Below are 13,173 nucleotides of genomic sequence, written 5' to 3' on the forward strand. Positions count from 1 at the left end.
AGGGTAAAGTTCATAAGTAATTCCGTGTTTATAAAACTAGAAAACCATAAACATTGGTTGATTTTTGACCGGTTACAGTATAAAATATCAGCTCAGGTGAGAGTGCTTGATATTTAAAATAATATTTAGTATATTTTTCCTATTTGTGACAAAATGCAACCTAATGTTCGTATTCTTTTTTAAAAAAATCTAAAATATTTGCTTACCAATTTTAGCACATTGAATTTAAACCATGTAAGATATTAAAAATGTACTCACCTATCCTATTTGATTTTATATCTGATTACTTCTCGTTGTATTAAACCTAAAATATCAAATTTGTTATTTATATATGGTGTTCTGTAATATGTTTAAAGCAATTTATTTTGAAGAAAGGATTATAACAAACTCTTTCAAAAAAATATGAATGCAAAAAAACGTTCATTTATCATGCCATGTAATTAGCAATTAATTACTTGCTTGATTAAGATGTCATAACTCCAAATAACCCTAGAAAGTGTACGAAAATACTTGTTACTCTTACCCAGGTCTGTCTTTAAGTTGTTTTTTTCTTCCTTTTATTAACCCAAGGTTTGTTAAAATGTGTTCAGTAAGAAAAACAATTAACTTGTGTCCCTTAATTGTCCATACAACTAATTAAAGGCTTAATTAACAAAAAAAACAGACATTGTAATATGTCTAGCTGATAACAATATTAGACAACTTATGATGCTATGTCTGGTTTATAAAAAATGCCTTGACATATTTCAAAGTTGGTGGGAATCTGGAAATTTTTAGGAAGAAATAATGATTTGTGTATTTGTTACACCAAAAATGTACTTTGTAATCCAACTTATTGTTCTTGGTAAATCATGTTAAACCAAAATTTAAAAAACATGCAATGTTGTTATTAAAAAAAATATTTGTTTTTTATGAAGTGTGTAGGAAGTTTATAAAGTACAAAGGCTTTCATACTTTGGAAAAAAGCATTGTTGTTTGTTTACGTTTGTGGGAAAACAAACTACTATTCTACTCTTTACTGCCATTAACAGTAATACGGGCCAATAATAACAAAAGAAATATTTGATTTTTTTTCTTAACGCTATCAAAAACAAAACAATAACATGATTTCTTGGAAACTTTTAATTGTGGTTAATATGACAACAACAACAAAAACCAATTAATTAATTGTCAATAACAATGTGTATGAGGCACATTAACATGCAGTGTTTATATATATATATATAATGAGACAAATGTTGGCAAAGGTGGAAAACTTTAAAGAATTAAATTACATACATTGGTATGTGTGTGACATAGAGTTACAAAATTACTAACCTTTTGATAAATTTTTGTTTTCTTTTATTTCAGAGGGTTATCATCACCTGAAAAGGAAACAAATAGCCCAGTAGACAGCGCACATAGCCATGAAACAGAAGAGTTTACACAAGAGCAAACCAATCCAGGTATATGTAGTTTTGAAACTTAGGTTATTATTTAACTAGGGTGTTTTATTGTTTTAACTTAGGCCAAAAAAACTTCTCAAACTGAAAATGGAATACATACAGCACCACTTCACCCTAAAATTAAGCCTCTCATAAACTATATTATTTACAACACAAAACGTACAGTTAACCTGTGAATTGCATGTTGTCGAAAACATCAACAATAAAAAAGTTGCATGGCTTCAAAAAGAATTTAATGTCTATAAATTTGCAACTTTCGTAATATTACTTCCAAAAGTTCTTAAAAATATTTGCAATTGTGCATTATATAAAAACTAAGGTCTGTTACATGACTGTCATGTTATGATAAAGCACTTCTTGCTATATGCCAACTTCCACTCAAAGTAGTAGCTGTAATACAATGACATGTAGAATATGACAAATGTTTATTGATAGTGGGTGTATAATTTATATCAAGCGAAACATAAACAATACCGTAATGAATGCTTTATAAAGTATTTAAATAAAAAAAATTTGTAATCATAACTGATACTAAGTAATGTTGTTGAAAAAGTTGTTAGCTTGTGTTTTGCATTTAACTTCCCAATTGTTGAAAAAATGGTGTGTTAATTGATCATTTATTATAGTTCTCAGTTGTTTTTTCACTTTGAATGGTTCTGTCAGAAATACAGGGAACGACAATTGAAATGCATCATGAAGCTATAAATCACACATATAATTACTCCTAGTGACGCATGCTGAATAACCTTGTATTAGACCCAGACCTTGAAATTCAATTCAATTCCAACTTATCAAAAATTGCAACCTCTAGCCACCAAATTACAGAAAAGGAAAAAAATGATTAGTACTGTAATAGGGAATTAATTTTTACCTGTTTTCCAGAGAAACCAGTAAATAGTATGCCTGTCATGGCAACTGTTTGTTTATAATCACATTCTTAATTACAGCTTTATATAAGAACCATTCCTGTTACGTCAATAACTATTCATTTTGCTAATCCATGTTTACAGTCAGCTTTTGTCGTGAAATTATCCTCCCATAAGGATCTTTCATGTAGACGCGCTACAAGTAAAAATAACAACATGTTAATACAATGCCAAACTTTAAAAAAAGTTCTTAAACACAAAAATGTTTCCAGCTACTTTTCCATGGATTTGATAATAAAAATTTAATAAATATAGATCATGTTTTCTATAGGGCTAATGAAATATATACAAGATAGCACGATAGCATGATGGTTCAGGGAAAAATAACCTAAATTTATCTTAATGATAGTCGTCTTCAACCATCTACAATTTGACCACTAAATTGAATCAGGCCCTGTTCTTTGATTGAAAAAACTGCAGGGTCAAAAAAAGTAAATAACACTAGGTTGTAAATTATTTTTAATATATTAAACGGGCAGTGGAAAAATCCATGTAGGCAGAAGAACAATGGAAAGTATGCGTTGATTATTAATAATGTCAGTATTGACCCATAGATGCACAATTTTTTTTTAAAAGTTTTATAACCTGTTGCATGTCTTATAAAGAGTTTAAAGCCCTGATCAGAATAATATAAAGAACGTTTAAGGAGATAAGAGGGTTTAAAACTTTAGCTGACGTTAGCAAAGGCCTGTCAAAGTACCAATAAATTTTTAGAAGTATACCTGTTGACATCATTACCATGTCTGTTCCAAAAAGGGTGGGTTGACCCAGCTTTGGGAAAATGCCGTAATTTTGGTCTGGGATGGTCCCTAGTTGTCTATGCGAGAGATGATGTCAGTTTTTTTACACCACTTGCAAGGCCTTAAAGCTAAACTCAATCTGATGTGCAAAGGTTGTGACGTTACGTCAATATAACTTGTTTGTCGTTCAACATATAAGATATAGCTTCTCACATACTTTTAAGGAGAAAAGTGACTGTCAGAATTGCCTCTTCCTATTATCATCATAGATATAAATCCTAGGTGACAGATTTGCATACAAAGCCATTTGTTCATTATGCATACCTTCTGCATCCTTGTCTTTTGCATAAAGTAATGTATTTACTTAGCATGGTTGTATATACAACCATTTTGACCATGCACATAGGATAGGGATATTTTTATAGAGACTAGTTGTTATCCTGTAGAAAATCCATGGGCTTTGTGTTTAAAATTCCATGGGAATTTATGCATTAGAATAAAGTAAATAAAATATATCATATTTCCAATTCTGTGTATCTGTAGCACAACTTTTTTATACACAGGCAGCATATAATAATATAGACACCAGTCTGCAGAAAATCAACAGGAAATTATATTGCCTTTGCTATTTAGGCCAGATATATTTCACATTCTTGTCAGAAGCAGAAATACTTCTTAATGCAGTTAAAATTAGAACTAGTGGTTTTTTGAAAATTGTTGATCAACTTTGTTATGCATTTAATTATTACTGACAATTGGCTAATTTACCACTAGAGAAAAGAAATCTTTGCCAAAAGTAAAATGAATTCAACTTGTGGATAAGCTGCTCTTGAGAAAAAAAATGCCCCATAGAATGTGCAGCCAAATGGAAATGAACCTTCTGCTTGTAACAAAATTAATGGGATAAGGTGTTCTTTAGTTATAGAATTACCTATAAAGTCTTAAAATGCTCAATTTCTTTGAAAAAATGGAAATTTCCCCTAATGTCCTCTTGTGTGTGTCCATAATGCTTACGAAGTCATGCACAGACAGGCATCGGTTAAATGCAATAAAAGGGGAAAAGAGTAATATCTAATAAAAAATTACAGATGTATAGAGGAAGGATTGAGGTTAAAAATTGTCAGTTTCACAAATTTTTAAATAATCATTATAAACAAGCCAGTTAGAGAAACTAGTTAAGGATCCTTCAATTATTAAAAAGTGGTGTCTGTTTTGCTAAATACATCAAGTGTGAATGAAAACTGTCTCTTATCCTGGATAACCCCTCCATAAATGACTGTAGTTGACTTTCTCAAAAAAATTACTTCAAACATGTAAATCGGGGGCTGAATAAGCGAAAATTAAAAATTAAATTGTTACTAATTATTTTTCTATTTTTTCCCTGCCTTTTTCTTGAACTATTTATAAAAAATTTTAAACCCTTTTAAAAATGTTGGTAAACTAGCATGGCAGTGACTGGATACTGTATAGCTAGAACACAGTAAAGCAAAAAGTTGCCTCACCAGGGTATAATCAAGAAATCTAAAATAGAGGCTCTAAAATGCTAAATGAAATTTCATCAAAGTGATTTAAAGCTTATTCCTTTACAACTTGTATGAAATGGGTTATATTTTCACATATTTTGAAGTAAATATAGTTAGCTTCTCTTATAAATTAGAAAAATCCAGGACAAATTCTAATTGCGATATACCTGTATATCTGCTCCTAAAAACACTTGATTAAATTTTGCTGGCTTCTGTTTGACTTCTGTTTTTGTAACATTTTTTGACTTTTCCAGATTTAGTTGGAAACTGACCTTTGTTAATTCAAAGTTACTTGGCTTGTTGATTTAAGTAATTACACAAATCATGATTGAGAAATGTAGTTACATTTAGGGCATCTGAAAGGGAAGGTTTGCATCTTATGTCTTAAATTTTTATTAGGTGTCAAAAAATTTTGATGAGCTAGGTACAATTTTCTAATGCAGGACTATTTTACACCATTGAGATATGCTTTGTTTCTAGCTCTCATGATATTGCTATGTGTATCTATACTTTTTTAACTGCATTTTTTACCCAGTATTTCTTTATCCTTCTATGTAGCTAGCTACTGAACTCTAGTGGAATTCATTTTTCTTTTTTACCAATACTTACGAGGACTGCGTTTCTATAAACTTTCTTGATTTGTTATATCTAGTGACTACAATTTCATAAGCCTACACATGCCCCATCCACACTAGATATCCACCAAAATAACATCATTTTAAAAGATTGAGTAGCCAACTGCTTGCCGTCAGAAATAAAAACAACTAAAATTTGCTACCATTTTGAATTTTAATCGGACAACCTTGAATTTTCAAGCAGCAAGTTTTTCCGACTTTAACTTTAGAGCTTTCAATTGGTTTGCATATTTGATCTCAAACTATACTAGTCTAATCATCCTGTAAAATATGCAATTTTTGACTACGACTTAAGTGGAGAAAGTTATATCAATAAACCTATCCTCGAAATATGATCTTTCTCTTAAAGAAAGCTTAGTATGTAGCTACGATCTATAAACAACAGGAATAAACCAAGCTCGTTATAACTTACCTTTGGAGGTTTTTCTCTTTAGTGGTTTGATAACTTTTAGCACATTGCATTTTTCATACTATTTTCTTTTACTTTCTGTCGGGTTTTGAACTCGTGTTCTCATTTCCAGACTGTTTGATGCATTGTTTGACGTCATTCCCAGGTAAACGCTTGTTATCTCCTTCCGTATGAAATATAGACAACATTTTCTTGCCTTTGCAAAAATTCTATATTGTTGCATAACAGTTGTTTAGTAGTAACAGCCTACCACCGTAGGGATTTAAAGGAGAGCTGGAGTTTCAAGTTTCCTTACATGTTCTTGTGTTAACATTTTTATGAAACAACGTAAAACAAGTAAAATATCAAACATTAACTTTAAAACTTAAAAAAGTTTAGAATAAACAGAAATTTCTGTCTATTGTTCCGTAGGATTTTATTAAAAACATTTGGCTGTCTTTTAGACGAAATATATACCAGTACTAGAGTTTTTTATTTCTTTGTTAAGTTTTTCAGCTGTTTCATATTGCGCTTTTCCCAGTCAAGTAACGTGTATATAAATAAGGCTGGCATCTGAAGTCGCGTGGACATTTTATATACTTGATGCCTGATGATAGAATTATTGTGCAAGTTCAATCTATACTTACTACATTCTTGTGTGAAGTATGTCCAAATTAACTACTTGATTCTTTGCATAGATACTACTGAAACATATCTCCCACAACATCGTCGATTGAGCGAATCAACTGTTGAACGTTTAATCACAGAACCAAGTTCACAAGGCGCAGACGCTTCGTGGAAGCATGCAAAACAAGTCTATCGCTGTCCTCTCTGCGCTAAAATATTTCCATTTAAAAGTAAACTGCAAAGACATGTCTTAGTTCATACAGGAATTAAGCCATACAAGTAAGTTTCTTCTACTCTTACTTTTACTTATTTTTTTGCTTTTTGCTTAGTGTTATTTCGAAGCTTAACTTCGTTAAAGAGTTAGCTATCTATTTATTTTATTGTTTTTTCTTTCAAAATGGCGGCATTTACGATGGTTTTACGCGTTGTGTAAACAATAGAAATACTTAAACAGGATTCTTTTAAAAGAGCTCTTTTTTACATATTACATTTACTTCCCAACTTCAGGTGTACTGTATGTGGACGTGGGTTCACACAGCAGATAGATTTGCAGCGCCATTTGACTCGTCACACTGGAGAAAAACCTTTTAAATGCCATCTCTGTAAGGCCCAGTTCATACGTGCTGATAATTTAAGGAAACACTGCAAGGACGCTCATTACGTAAATATTGAAGAACCTATTCGGAAAAGGCGAAGAAAAACAACTGGAAGTGACACTGTATTGCCGCCATTAGAGGTAGCTATCGCTTTGGCGTTGTCAGAGACTGAACGAAATGGTGGTCGAGTTTTGGGCAGAGCTGTAACGAAATCTGCGACGAAAACAACAACATCCATCAAAACAAGGTACGCTTTTCGGTAATTATTGTTATTATCATTTTTTATTATATTAAATTATAAGGGATGAGTAAAATGTCATATTCGTTTCTTACAGACAGGAGCAGCGTCGTTCTGAAGAAGCAAATACAGCAAGTTACTCGCACCAGCCCCGTCTGCTTCATCCGGAGGTTCCTTCCTATCAGGCTGTTTACCCGCCACATCTAGTGACAAGACATGATCTACGTTATCCATTTCAACCCAAGATAGATAGCAACCAACCCTATGCTATACATCGAAGACCAGGTTCACCGACAGTGGAGCGACCTTCTAGCCCTGATCGTAAAGGACTGGAACAAAGAGGAGGCTATCCTCCAAGTGAATCACCAAGGTACTACAAGAATCAACCTCTTTCTGCTGTTGCATATTACTCCCATCCACCTCATGAGAGAGAAACAAGCGAGATGCGTTTTCAAGATAGAGAACGTGCTGTAAGATTAAACAATCCGCGAATACCACCAGAGCATAGATTTATTGATCCTAGATATCCAGTTGAATACCGATCAATGGCAATAGATTCCAGAAGTCAAGGTTATATGTCCAGGCCCCCTGAACACAGACACCGCTTGCCTAATGAATATGAATATTCCAATCGCCGTGGCTCTGAAGTTCCGCTCGTTCATAAAAGATCTGACGATGTTGATGAATTTCCTGACCGTCGGACTATGGTAGATGCGGATTACACAATGAAATATGTCAGCTCTCCTCGTGACAATGATGTCGTCCAACCGCGATCAGAGAGGGAAGATGTTACAGGTTATAGAGGGGATGAACCATTTGATGCTCGAGCAACGTTTATAAATAGATATTCGTCAAAACATCAGCAAAAATCTGACACCGGAAGATTTGTAGTGCCTCACCTAGATAGAGATACTCACCGGGCAGTGTTTTTAGACAAAGCAAGCGTCAATTATGGTGATCATAGTCAGATAAGATCAGACCGGTCACCTGAAATGCAGGATGGTCGAGGTGACAGGGCGGAATATCGTAATGTAGAATCATACGATAAATATGAGGGAAGGTCAATGGTGGGTAAAAATTCCTCCGCTGACCCTGGTGAATATATCTCAATGGCGACAGACAGAAATCGCTTTTCAACTTCGCCCGGTTCTGTGAATAAACCCGGCGAAGAAAATGTTGAAAAATCGAACGCACACGTCGTTGCACAGGATAATGTGTACGTGGATGAACAAGAAACCCCCATTGTTACGCCCAGTGATGACCTCGCTATGGTTTCCAAAGGAGCCGTATGACAAAATTGTCAGTTGAAAAGCGCATATTATGCGATTTGTATTTAATTTTTTCTTAGTATGATAATTAGTATATACAATTATTTAGTCACGTGTTCTTGTGGTAGTATGTGTAGACTTTTATTTTTCATGTTTCTTGTCAACACAGAAACATATATTAGTTAGAAGAATCCCGAAAAAGTCGGGGTTAAAAACGGTATCCGCTAATTTTACAAAAAAGTTTTTTTATTGCTGCGATACGAAAGAACCTTTTTCGTGAAAAAGAATGCGTAAATGTAGGACGTTTTTGCCTTCTTTATTTAAAGTTTCGCCTTTTGTCGAATACTTTACGCATCGCTTTTGTTTTAATAATTAAGGATTTAAAATAATTTCAGCGGAGGAAACTAAACATATGTTATTTAGTAACAAGAAAAAAAGAGAAGATTTTTTTATTCTACTTAATATTTAGCATATGTTATTATAATTTTTTTGTTTATTATTTTGTGTTTGGATTCTTTTCGGTCATATATATACACATCGGAAAAAAAGGGACGAATATTAAGTCCAGTTCAGTTATGTTGCGTTGCATGAACTCAACATCCGATACGGAGAGTGTAATTCAGATTAGAGTGAGGGATTCTTCCTTTCTCTTTAAATCTGTCGATACATTATTTTTTATTTTTTATTATTTGGTATATTATCGGACCACTTATGCATATTTTTAACAATTATTATTAAAATGAAACTATTTATCGAGGAAAGCCTCGTTGTTAGTCTTTGATTTCTTATTTTTAAACTTAATTAACATCTTTACAGTTCTTATATATTTTTTTAAACTAACAAAAAATAGCGGCACATCGTATTTCTTTAAAGCAAAAAAATGGCACCTAACAGAATTTCATCTCGCATCTAGTTTTCTTACCAAAGTTCTGTTGAGCGACCCTTTAATTTAATTTTGAGCTCCAAAACAGCGTATTCCTTAGTTTATTATCAGCATATTTTTTATGCATATTTAATTATTATGTTTAAATATTTTTTTATTCAGGCTAAACTTTTTTTTTTAATCTAGGCTAAAGCAGGATTTTCACTCCCAGCTATTTTTTTCGCGCAAAAGCTTTAATTTTTAAAACCTGATAAGGTAAGCATCCGTTCCAATCGAACACTTGTAACCATTCCATCTTTCTTTTCCGCGGACTGGAACGAAAGGTAATAGAATCACACCGGTTCCAGCGAAAGGTTTGTTACAGTGGAAATCCAGCTTAGGTCGATATCTCTCCGCAAGCTCTCCTCTGTCATGCAGCTGTCAGTCAGCATGAGACACATGATTAACTATCATTTCTATAATCTATTTATATCACTTTGTAATTTAACTCAATTAAACTCGTCTCGACACTTCGTTTTTTACAAAAAAATGTCTGATTAAGCCTACTACATATTCATTCATTGGAAATTCGTCGTATTATGTTCTGTTTGTTTCGGATTGCGTATATATTAACATTTATTATATTTGCCTATTTTTATAGCCACCGTGTATTAATTTTCGCGTGTACTCATTTTTTGCGAATTTTACATAAATATGAATATATGATTAATTTTTTTTGCGATTTGCGATTTGCGAAACAATAACTCTCGTTTTGGAGTATGGGAACTTTCCTCCAAGATAAAAATAATCTTTTTCAAAAAGTCGCTGACATCTGATGTTTTTTTTCAAAGTAGCTAATTTTACATGCGAAGACTTGCATTCAGTGTCGGAAAAATGGTCCATGTTTTGTTATTTTATTTTTTAAAAATTTTACAAAATTTGCATTGGAAAAATTTTTAAACAGCTATTTTTTGCTACGGTTGCACGAATAGAACATTTGTAAATATTTCACTTCACATTCAATCTTAGAGTCTAACAGTTTCTCTCTAGTGTAGGATCTTATACGTCTCAAACGACCCAGACAGATAAATAGTTATCTGGTCGGAATGATTTTAAGATTTTTTTGTCAGCTGAATTATGTGACTGTCAGTGCAATTTCTTTATTGTTTAAATTTACAATGTTGCGTCCGCTTTTTTTTGTTAAACCTGGCTTGAATTGTTAGGACTTGACCGCGATACATCTTTAAAAACGTATATAGCTCGTTTTAACGATTTCAATCAAGGTCCGTAGTTGTTAGTATATACATACAGTAGATGGAAATTAGTATAAAATGATGTAATGTTTGGTTCATACAAATGCTAATATTTATACAAAGGATTTATGTGAGGTTATTTTTGCGACAATACAAGATTTTCAAAATGTGTTGTTTTATGTTGGTATTTTCCTCGTCATGTAATTTCCCACTATTTAAGTTTCTTGGGCATTAAGAACACGCAACACTGGCGAAATTGCGAGAGAATCTTTTGCAAGTACGACATTATTGCGAGATAAAACTTCGCTAATTAAGAAATTTAAAGTTTTTGCAAGAAATTTTTTTGGACAATGTGTTATGGAAGTTGTGAAATTCGGTCACATATAGATGAAAGCAGAAAGGAATTCTTTATCGGGAAATTTTGTTATCTGTTCTGTTATCAAAGTTCGTGAAAATCAGTCGATCGACGTTAGAACAAAATTGAAACATCATTTTAAAGTTCGTCGGAAAGAATTGTCCATAAAAAGTTTTAGCCAGGAAAAAGTAAATCAGTCGCTTCCCCTGTTTTTTTCCGCGATAATGTAACCTTTTTTGATTGAGGATTGAAATTGACCAAAGTCCCAAAAGTCCCGACAGTTACTTCTGCTTTACCCTTTTATAGCGAACACAAAGAGATGAGTGAAAAATTTTTGTTATAAAATTCAAAAATATTTTCAAAAATTTAGTTGGCTGCACGAAGTTTAATTTGCATTGGCAATAACATTCCAACTGCGTTAGTGTGTTAATGTCAATTGTAGAGAAATTAAATAAAAACCAAGTTTATAATAAGAACAACTCTATAATAAAAGGCTGCGCTGTTAATTAATTCATGCTAACGGGCAAAGAAGAATGCACGAAAAACCGATGACAAAAGATATATGTTCGACATACTTTAATTTTCAGACTTATTAAGACCCCTTTAATTTATCTCATAGGACTTGGAAATGCATGAAAAAAATAATAGAAAACTTTCTGTACGAAGAAATAAATAGGAAGAAAAAAGGCAGGTCTTTTTACCTGTAAAAATGTAAAAACTGCAACCAAACAATGTTTTGCATATTACTTGTCCGAAATATTTGTAATTAGACATCGCATCTGGTTTGTCATGCTTAATTAATTTGTTAAAGGGTTTAAATTATATGGTTGATTCTCTCCCTCTCTAAGACCCCGTTTACACGCATTTTTCATGCCGGCACGAAACTCCTGTCGGCATAAGTTCATTTCAGCGTCTTCAGGAAACCCCATTACTGTTCACATGTCAAAGCCGACATAAAATTTCATGCCGCCGTGATTTCATGCTCGTCCTTAAGACTTGAAGGAACGCTTTGTGTGCACCAAAAAAATTTCATGCCGACATGAGTTTTATGTCGGGTACGTGTAAACAGCCTCTAAGAAATAACAAAACAATATAATCATAAAGAGATAAAGATAAAAGATTTAAATAAATATAATTTTTAACACAATAATTTTTCAAAATTCAATATACATATTGTTTATAAGAATTCCAACCAGGCTGGTCATTATTTTAATTTCTCTATTGATCTTAACAACAAACCTATTGTTTTCAACCTGATATCCCAGTATGATATCTATATTATAATACCCGTAAAAGTCTGTCCGTCTGTCACGCAAAATGGTAACAGTAGCGAGACACGAAATGCAGTTAATAAAGGACGGGCTAAGCCGTGGATTTATCCACGGGTAAATGACTATTCTTATAAAAGAAAAAACCAGCCGTTTCGGCAGGAAGTTCTACGGCGCATTACTGATTTATTACATCCTCTACGGGAGAGTATTTGCTTTGATTCTCCAATTGTGAAGAAAAAATAATCATGTTAATAATAATTTTTTATTTTCAACTGGCACAGCAAAAGACAAAAGAAAAATATGAAAGTAGAAAAATGAGTTCAAGTTTGTAAACACTGCTTTTTTGACGGTACTAGGTGAATTGCCCGGCGGAGAGTTGCCCCCCCGGTGAATTGCCCCCCAGTAAATTGCCCCCTGGAAGATTGCCCCCTGGAAGATTACCCCCCGAAGAATTACCTCCAGAGAATTGCCCTGGAAGATTGCCCCCCCAATAAAATGACTTGTGTTCAGCCTGGAATTGTTTTTACTTTGTTCTTATATTTTTTAATTATTCTCAGCCTTAGTAGTAATAGGGAGTGAACATAAGTAGGAAATCGCTCCTTTGACACCTTTAGACCTCAAAACAAGGCTTATTGAAGAGAGGCCGTGGCTGCTATATCGTGTTCCGGACCATTTCAAGACCCAATACATGTGTACAAGGGCGGTTAAGGAGAATCCCCGGCTACTCGGTTTTGTGCCGAACCATCTCATGACCCAGGAAATGTGTAACATGGCGGTTGACGGGGATCCTGATGTACTTGGGTATGTTCCGAAACGTTTCATGACTCATGAAATGCAAGCTAGTTTCGTACTCAAATAAACGATGAAGGAACAATGCGACGACTGTGAAGCGACCCTCGACGACTACGACATATGCTTGCAATGTCGACGGAGACTCCTGATACACGGCAAAATGCTGTGTTGGTCGTGCTAATACTTGTACATCACGCAAAACGGCGGATGCTGTCCATGTGCCAAACTCTAGTTGAACTTCCATATCACCAAAT

At 33.4% G+C, this 13,173-nt stretch overlaps 1 protein-coding gene and 1 long non-coding RNA gene across 9 annotated transcripts in view; one reads left to right on the top strand and one right to left on the bottom strand.

Annotated features, from left to right (window-relative positions):
• LOC130625775 (uncharacterized) overlaps positions 1-6,362 on the bottom strand; it is a 36,998-nt gene extending 30,636 nt beyond the window's left edge. For both annotated transcript variants that reach the window (XR_008981758.1, XR_008981759.1), the window contains exons 1-4: positions 5,682-6,362; positions 2,317-2,507; positions 1,318-1,364; positions 259-304 (exon numbers count right to left, since the gene is read on the bottom strand). This is a non-coding gene — a long non-coding RNA (uncharacterized LOC130625775). The remainder of the gene's footprint in view (positions 1-258; positions 305-1,317; positions 1,365-2,316; positions 2,508-5,681) is intronic.
• LOC130625771 (uncharacterized) overlaps positions 1-10,668 on the top strand; it is a 74,800-nt gene extending 64,132 nt beyond the window's left edge. For all 7 annotated transcript variants that reach the window (XM_057440874.1, XM_057440873.1, XM_057440872.1 and 4 more), the window contains 4 exons: positions 1,351-1,445; positions 6,356-6,563; positions 6,792-7,127; positions 7,216-10,668. In XM_057440874.1, the coding sequence (XP_057296857.1) occupies positions 1,351-1,445; positions 6,356-6,563; positions 6,792-7,127; positions 7,216-8,410 (1,834 nt within the window). In that variant the 3' untranslated portion in view covers positions 8,411-10,668. The remainder of the gene's footprint in view (positions 1-1,350; positions 1,446-6,355; positions 6,564-6,791; positions 7,128-7,215) is intronic.
• The last annotated feature ends 2,505 nt before the right edge of the window (positions 10,669-13,173 follow it).

The sequence above is a fragment of the Hydractinia symbiolongicarpus genome, chromosome 14 (assembly GCF_029227915.1).
Source record: "Hydractinia symbiolongicarpus strain clone_291-10 chromosome 14, HSymV2.1, whole genome shotgun sequence".
Classification (NCBI taxonomy): Eukaryota; Metazoa; Cnidaria; class Hydrozoa; order Anthoathecata; family Hydractiniidae; genus Hydractinia; species Hydractinia symbiolongicarpus.